Raw genomic sequence first — 9,151 nt, 5'->3', positions numbered from 1 at the left:
ATCGTATTTTCTTCAATCAGTCGTAAGTTTTCCAAAACACTAGCCGCGCTTATCGGCGGATTTGTTCGTAAGCTAGTGCTAAAATTGCGATTATTTATTGTCACCGTTGGAGGATCGACCGTCGCTAAATTAAACGCGATATTCGACGAGGTTATTATATTGGCTAGGTTCTTTTGTACGCGAGTTAAGGGCGAATCATTTTCAGAAAGCTCGTCTATCAAGAGCCCCAACTCTTTAAGATCTAAAGTTTTTTTCTTCACTTTTATAAGTCCCCGATAAAATAATTCACTTTGCGATTGTATCGCGCCCAATTGGGTTTTAATTTTGGTTTCGGCGTGCATAGCTAGAGTTAATTGCTTTTGAATAGACTTGGATTTAGTAATACGCTGTTTAGCTAATGCCACCGGGCTTTCGGGCAAACCGCCCAACGTCGTATCGCCGCTAAGACTGCGTATATTCGTCGACGCTTCCGAATAGCGACCCAAATTATCTAATAGATCGGATGATTGTTCTTGCAAATTTATAAACCAAGAGTTTAAAGTCGCTTTGCCTTGCTTGATTTTAGCCAAAACGGCGTTTACTTTATTGAAGGTCGCGACATTCGATTTCACCTCGTGAAGCGTAAATTTAATTTCAAATTCGCTTTCTTTCGCTTTCAGCCAATCTTTGTATTCGCTAATACTTTCGCCTATAGCTCTTGTTACTTCGTAAATATTATTTCTAATGCTATCTACGTCTAAAAACCGAGCGGATATGGATATATGACCGCTCGATTCGTTTGAAAACGGATTTGTACCATTATTGGCGCACGAACCCAACGAACACGTAAATGTTCTATCATTTGAAGTGACAGTTTGATCCATTGGTTCGCCCATTCCGTCGTTCATATAAAAAAAACCGAAACAATACAAACAAAAAAAAAACAATAAGTTTTAAATAATAGTTCTTTTATACATCAGAATATACTATTTACAATCAGTAAACATAAAACGCGAATACTAATAACATTTCATTCAAACAGGTCAATATCGCTACAATCTTCCATTTCGAACGTTGGTGCGGACGCATTTTGAACTACTTCTTCTTCTTTTTCTTCGTTCGGATTTTCGAGTAACTTAGATATATCAGACGCCAAAATATAATCCTTTTTAGAATCCGGTCGCGTTATATTATGGATATTTAAATAGGAAGGCGCGTACGGATTCAAATTAAAGTTCTCCGCCGAATCGACTATATCGCGACATCCAGCGCGACCGATAGATCGATACATATGCGTAGTTATATTTGCCAAGGTATAATCGCGTTTGACAGTCGGCAGTCTAGTTTTAACTAGTAGCGGCCTAACAATTCCTCCGTTGCTGATTTTAGATAATAAATTTGACAAGAATGTCGAAACCCCTAACACCACTACGTCAGAATCAGTATCGGATTTAAACCACGCCATGTCGATAATGGCTCCTGGATATAACGTTTCGTACATTAAATTTTGAAGCGGAGTGTAATACAACCATTTCGATCGTTCTTCGTCGGTGCCTCGTTTTCGCGCGCTTCTTAACTCGTCGCATCTGTTGATATCACTATCGATAAATGCCAAACCATTAATTAGGATACGAAGGTTTTTGTAATAATACGTATTTTTCAGCCAAAGGAAGGTATTTTTAAAATTATCTAAAAATTCAATTACGGACGAATCCGCGTTTTGGGGTCTTACATTTCCAAACTTCAACAAATAGGCGTTAAACTGCTTCCACAACACGTTCCATTCTAAAACGTTTAACGGCGAACGATCATTAAAATGCGGACCAATACAATTTTGATCCACAAAACCGGACGACATATATCCAAGCATCGACGGAAAATACGTGTCCGTATTTTTAACATTATTATTGCGTGTTACTTTGGTCACTTCATATCCGGAAGCTGCGAGTATGGAAGATTTTTTGGTGCAAGATGTACCGTCTACCGACAACGCGAACGTTGGAGCGGTAAATAGTGTCGTATCTATTCTGTCGTCGCAAATATTAATAATTTCTTGTATCGACGACATGTCTACTTATACGGAAGACGATATCGGGGCGGCCGGAAAATTTGCGGAAAGCAATAACAAAATTCGCTTAATTCGAAAGATAAATCAGAAGGCCCCGCACTTAGCCTCTTGGTTAAACGTGACTGTTCGCGATGCCACTAACGACGATTATTATATACCCTCCACCGTCAAACACGCGGCGAAAGTCGTAGATGTCGAAATAACGGAAGATTTATGCAGACGTTTATCGTGTAATCCCATCAAAGAAAAAGACGTCTGCACTCCGAATAATAAAGCCAGTTACTATTACGTCGGCGACGATAGCTACGATATACAATGCCAGCCGGCGTGTTTTAATACAGCAGCAAAAATATCGTACGACGAAGATGGATCTAGAGCGCCCGATACGCCAATGTTAAATTGGCATAATAATACGTGTCGGCTTGTCAATTCAAACATGGTTTCGTATTTAGAAAAGACCTTTTACCGATCGGATACGAAATACGAAACCCGACTGAACGACATGCCTACGGGGTTTAGTAGATCGAAAAGTCAAAACCCGTACGGTTGTGGGTTTACGTATAAATCAAACGAAGCCTATTGTAACTACTACGATCGTCATTTGGAAAAAGACGGATCGTGCGCGATGACGGTATGGGAATTGGTTTTAGATTCCGTAATTGGAATGTCTTTAATTAATACCGCGAAGTCGAGTATAAGACTACTTTCAAATGGAAACAAACCATTCGATCTACCGAGCAATTTACCAATTTTACCCGAAATACCAGCAATATATACGTTAGATGGTTGGCGAAAAAATATAAATCCGACATTCGTCGTTCCCGAGCTAATTGATACCAAGCCTAGACCACCAACGAATAAAGCGGCTTACTATAAAAATATCGGTGGTGCCAGCGGCGGCGGCGAACGCCATAAATCTAGCGACAAACCAACTTTAATTGATTTCGTAAATTACAGGCGGCGAGCTGAGATACTCTCGGAAGACGCGTCTGGTTTTACGCTCGCGCAAATGGGTCGACCTGAAAACTCTACAAATAAAACGTTAGACGCGAAACGAGACGGTTACTCGAGCTTTGAAGAGGAACGTTTTGGCGGCGATGAGGAGGGGGAACAAGATACGTCGTGGACTAAAAAAGCGAAAGAAGTGTTTTTACAGTTGCTCGAAATGATAACTACAGATCCAACGTTTTGGGCGCAAGTCGGATTTGATTTTGCTACTAGTCTCGCTTTAGACCAACTTAAGGTTTTGTGTAAGAAAATTATAGAAAAACTAACGTCGTATCTCGGAAAAGAACTTCTACATATTGGTGGATCGATAGGTACTAAAGTTTTAGCGAGCAGCGTAAAGAGTTTAGGTATTAAAATGGTGACGTCTATGGCTTTGCGAGTCGGTGCTAAAGCGGCAGTTATGTTGACAAAAATATTGAGTGCCGCGGCATCCGTTATTGGATGGATTTTAGTCGGAACGATGTTGTTGGGTCTTTTGTTTACCTTCTGGGATCCATACGGCTATAATAACTTATTTCCACCAGAAATGCCCGATATTGTAATGCAAAACGGAGAGCTGGCTTTTAGACGAGCCTTAGAAACAGCTACCGCCGATTTCCGATTTGACAATTTCGTAGCTTTGATTTTGAGCGAAGAGGAAATGATGGAGGTACAAATTGAATCGTTAATCGATCGTATTATATATTTGGACTCGTTGGTAATTAATTCCGAAGGATCTCGTATCGATAAAGGCGATGAAATAAATCTGAACGGTAACCAATCGGAAATGGATGCCGCGGAAAAACAGGCTATGGCCGAGCGAGTCAAGTTCGACCCCGAATCGTACGAACAATACAACAAACGCTTTATGCTAAGAGTCGATGTGAATAAATATTTAAACTACGTCGCAGGCGCTAGTTTGTTATTTTCTGGTGTATTGTTTATAATCGGATTGCCTATATTATGCGTTTTATTTCTACTGTTGGCTGTAATTGTACTCGCGATAGCGCGCTGCGAACTACAAAATGACTTGTTAGTGGATTTGTTTGACAAGTATAATATAAGAGGAGCCCTTCTACCAAACTATTAAGTATACCGTTTCTTTATATCAACGAGCATCGTAGCTGGGGGGAAAAAAAGGTTACTATACGCGAACAATTTTGTATTTATTGTTGTTTTGTATTTTTTTTTTTGCCAATCAAATATAAACGTACGTTATAGTATAAAGTTGAACCACTCGGTAAATATGGATACGCCGAACGTGCCGCCTTTAAGATCTATCCCTTTGAGGCCGATTAACAAGGGCCAATCGAGAACCAATATAGATAAAAAAGAATTCAGCGAAGAAGAATACGCGATAGAGTGTCAAATATATAACCCGAATAACTTGAATCTTGGACAACGAGTCATTTACGATTACATGTTTAAGAATCCAACCGACATGATTCTAATACAAGCTGGCCCCGGGACCGGAAAAACTTTTACATTGATGAGTATCGCTCACGCGTGGCAAAATCCCGTCAACGTTATAATCTATAAACACGATTTGCTGTACACGTTTCGCTACAACGCCGTAAGATATACCGTGGCCAAGTTTATAATGCAATTGCTGAATCTACAATTCTTCGAATATAAATCTATGGAACAGCAACTAAGTGGCAAACTGAGCGCGGTGGAGTTTATAACGTGCATTGTCGGTTTGCTTCGTCGCGCAAAAATGTTAAACTTTCGTCAATCGCTCGTCGTATTGGACGAACATACCGTAGTACCAAAACCCTTGCTATTTTTAACTCTAATGTTGATGAAGCATTATAAAATTGGAACTATAATTTGCGGAGACAAGAACCAGCTGCAAAACATTCACAATTCCTCGCATATTAAATGTTCGTCTTTCGATATTGCCAAACACTTTACGGATCGTATATTTGCGTTGGACGTTAACGAGCGCTGCGCTGATATCGAATACAATCGAACGGTCGAATACATTTCGCGGTTCTCATCTGAAAAGAAAATGGACGATTTTGGATACGCTCTAGTGACGGCGTTATTTACTAAGCAATTAATGCGGCAAAGTAAATTTTCAGATATACATTTAGCAGCTACGCATCAAGAACTCGCCGATACCGCCCACATGCTGGTTATTAACGGTAATCATCCCACGTCGTTTTATTATATCGATGGTTCCAAAACGAGAGACGCGAGCCGCGTAAGTGGAGCGCTTATGCCTGACGGATTGTTTATGCCTAACGCTGTATTGGAATACGTGAAAAATAAAAAACCCAATAAATTTCTACCTTACATCCCGTTGGTTGTCGGATCATTGTATTTTGTATACAAATATTCGGAATATTCGCAAGCTCTATTGGCTAAAATTAACGAGGACGGATCGCTTGTGATGGCTAACGCTTCTGGAGGAGAATTTAAAGTGAATAAAACCAGCAATCACGCGGTGATGTTTGATCAACACCGAGACTTTCTACTCAACAACGGGTTGGGTAACGTCTACAACTATCCGATATATCCGGCAAATTTGATGTCGATTCATAAATGCCAAGGGTGTACCGTTACAGACAATTTGGATTTGATATTAAACCGGACTACGTATCAGGGACTGTACGTTTCGGTATCGAGAGTTAAAACGCCCAACCAAATAACCAGAGTTTTAGTTCCAAATATGATTTCGCATTTAATCTCCTGCATCATTAACTTTCCCGAAATGGTTAATAATATACCAATAACTGCGAATATATTAGAATCGCGATTGATAAATTACGTGTTTTATAAAATTGAAGATTATCGCGCGTTAGCGAGTAAGGCTGTTAATTTTATGACGAGCGAAGACGCGACGAGCAAGCAAATTATTCGAGACGACATTATACGCGAAGCTATAAAATGCAGACAGGTCATTTTAAACCCGCCCGACGTTTCGGAAATGGACCCAAATATCATTACTATAAATAAAATAATTAAATATAAAAACGTGATTTTGGCTTTGTCGTGTATCGATGAAATAGACAGCAATGTATGGGTCCACGAATTCATTTTATGCTCGCCAGAAATGATGGTGTTAGATTTAAACAGTCCGGCGCAAGAACGAGAAGTTACGGTACTCGTTGGGTTGGTGGGACTGAGAAATAGCTATTCCATGTCGACACCAAGCTCGACGTATATCGAGAGTAAAGCGAAAGTAAACGCGAAACTTCAGGAAAACAAGCGACAATACTTTATCAAAGAAGTGGCGCCTGGACTTGTTATGGAGACGAGTCGTTTTTGTTCGCGAGTCTATAATATGTACGCTACTAACGAAAAAATTACTTTTTCTTGGTTAGTTGGCGAACTAAACGCTATGTTGGATGATGTTAATTACGAGAAAACGCCAGAACCTGAAAACACACCTACGGTTGATTCAAATTTGTTACTACAAAACAAACGCAAAATATATACAAATATTAACGATATAACCAGCTCTAGCAATATCAAAAATAAAACGTCTAAATCTCAATTTACTATTATGAAGAGAGTAAAAAAAAATCAGTAATAAAACCAAACGATATTTAAATGAACATTGCGCATTTTTATTATTACAGTTTTAGTAAGAAGTAATTTTTTGTATGGTTAATCATTTTTACCCGTTGTATTTTAATTTTGGTCTCGTATTCGTTATAATAAAGAAATTAATCAAAAAAAAAACGTTTCTGTACGCACGCAGAGGGAGGAATGAGGCGAGAGAGAGAGAGAGAGAGAGAGAGAGAGAGAGAGAGAGAGAGAGAGAGAGAGAGAGAGAGAGAGAGAGAGAGAGAGAGAGAGAGAGAGAGAGAGAGAGAGAGAGAGAGAGAGAGAGAGAGAGAGAGAGAGAGAGAGAGAGAGAGAGAGAGAGAGGGGCTTTATTTGGCAAGACACAAATTATAATTTAACAAATGTGGATTAATAAAAAAAATATACGATATATCGAATTTTGCAATTACACATAAATACGGTTTAAGTGAGAGATAGGGGGGGAGATATATTACAAAAAGACAAGTATCGAATCAGATTTAAAATTAAAAGAATTAGAGACATTTTATAGGTATTGTCAAATCGTTATTAAGTAATAAATAAGTATTATGCCTAAAATTAAACCCAAAAGCAGAACTGACGATGAAAATGAGACCAAAACTTGAAATAAAACTGAAAATAAGACTAAAAAAATGATACCAAAACTGAAACCTAAACTCAAAATATAAATAAAATTAAAACGAAATCTAAAATTGAAACCAAAACTTGAAATGAAACTAAAATTGAAACTAAAAATAAGACTAAAAAAAATGAAACCAAACTGAAACTTAAACTCAAAATATAAATAAAATTAAAACGAAATCTAAAATTGAAACCAAAACTTGAAATAAAACTAAAACTGAAACTAAAAATAAGACTAAAAAAAATGAAACCAAAACTGAAACCTAAACTCAAAATATAAATAAAATTAAAACGAAATCTAAAAATTAACGCAGTCCAGATTTAAGATCTATTTATAAGTTTATTTTTGTACGGCAAATCATATTTACCCGTTGTAGTTTTGGTTTCGTAACCTATGACATTGTTATATTCGTTATAATAAATTCTCAGGTATAATACTCCTTTTGGTATTATTTTGTTATTTAGGACTAGTATTTTTTCAGACTTATACGTTGGTTCTTTAACATCGACGACTATTCGCTCCAGCGTACCCGCGTGTTCAAATTGTTGCAACGCGCGATTATAGTCGCATAAGAAATATTGTTTATCGTCATGACCGTAAGCGACGCAAACCGTTCTATAATCGGCCATTTCTAAACTAAAGTGTAATCGATTAAAGGCGGTGAGCGTTGTCGATGTATCTTTTAATCTCACTATAGAATTAGTTATAAAATCGTAACAGCACGTTAGATTAAATCTATACTCCATGGGTACATCGTTTAATCGCGAATCTCTTTTTCTTACAATCACTCCGACTATCGGATTATATATATCTTGGCTTTTGTTATATTCGGATTCAATTGTACTCCAGTACGCGTCGTTCGAAGTCGGTCTAACGTGATCGTTTCGAACATATTTTAAATACTTTATACGCTCGGAAAATGGAGTGTCAATCAGAACCGTCTGTTTAAATCGCAACATATCTACGGGATAAATGACAAAATCTTGTTTATATGGCCAATAACGCCACGATCGCTCGTTGCTTAGATAATCTACGGGCAAAATTATCGCTTCAAACGTACAATTTATGTCGAAGTGTAGATTATACAATAATCTTTGCTGTAATTCTCCGAATCTATTGTAACACCTCGTCCCTTTTTCGTTGATATTCATAATCACGTGAAATCCCTGGTACAACGGTTGCGTAATATATTCATTGTTTACGTTGTGGGGCTTAGCGTATATACGCCGACACGACGGCAATGTTATAAATCTAAAACTTTTCGGGTCTTTATTGCAATCTTGAAATTTCACGGACTTAAAAAATTGCAAATATTTGCGCGTGATTGACTCTTGATCTACTTTTATATCGGTTCTATCAGATTGCAAATTATCGGGTAACAATAAATTCGCCATGTGCGATAAAAACTGACCATAGCGCTTCGTTCCGATATTGTGACGCATTACTTTTTCGTACGTACTCATACCGACCAATGGATCAGTATGTACTTTGCTACGCGATTTAGATCTTACGTTTCGCATTAGGTCTATAACGGTTATATTTTCTCGAGTATTTTTGCTACTATCGTCTAAATCTTGATCCGACGAAAATAGTTGCCTGTCGACCATCACACGGTCAACACTTAATGTTGGAGTCTTATTTATAAGTAAACTAATATTGTTTCTAACCGATACGGCGCTAATATTACAAAAGCTATACAACGTGTCGGTGTCGAACGTAACTGGTTCTTTTTTGCCGGATTTGGAGACGTTTTCTAACAAGAATAGCAACGCGGCCAGGTGTATAGGGTCGTACGTTCTCGCAATTTCCCACATCTTTAATCGTGACGGCTCGTAATCGCGAAAGATCATTAACAAATCAGACAAGCGGATAGCTGACATCGTTCCGTTATGTTTTTCGAAATGTACTTTTTGAGTTCGTATAATCATCAACTACGTAAC

The 9,151-nt window shown here is 38.0% G+C and overlaps 1 protein-coding gene across 1 annotated transcript; it reads left to right on the top strand.

Moving 5' to 3' along the window:
• The first annotated feature begins 2,045 nt into the window (after window positions 1-2,045).
• LOC149948238 (uncharacterized) lies at window positions 2,046-4,124 on the top strand. The gene has a single exon (XM_090171046.1). The coding sequence runs from the start codon at window positions 2,046-2,048 to the stop codon at window positions 4,122-4,124; it is 2,079 nt and encodes a 692-aa protein (XP_090027172.1).
• The last annotated feature ends 5,027 nt before the right edge of the window (window positions 4,125-9,151 follow it).

The sequence above is a fragment of the Leiobunum rupestre genome, chromosome 4 (genome assembly GCF_980474605.1).
Source record: "Leiobunum rupestre chromosome 4, qqLeiRupe1.1.hap1, whole genome shotgun sequence".
Lineage (NCBI taxonomy): Eukaryota > Metazoa > Arthropoda > Arachnida > Opiliones > Sclerosomatidae > Leiobunum > Leiobunum rupestre.
This window is presented reverse-complemented; position numbering and strand designations above follow the sequence as displayed.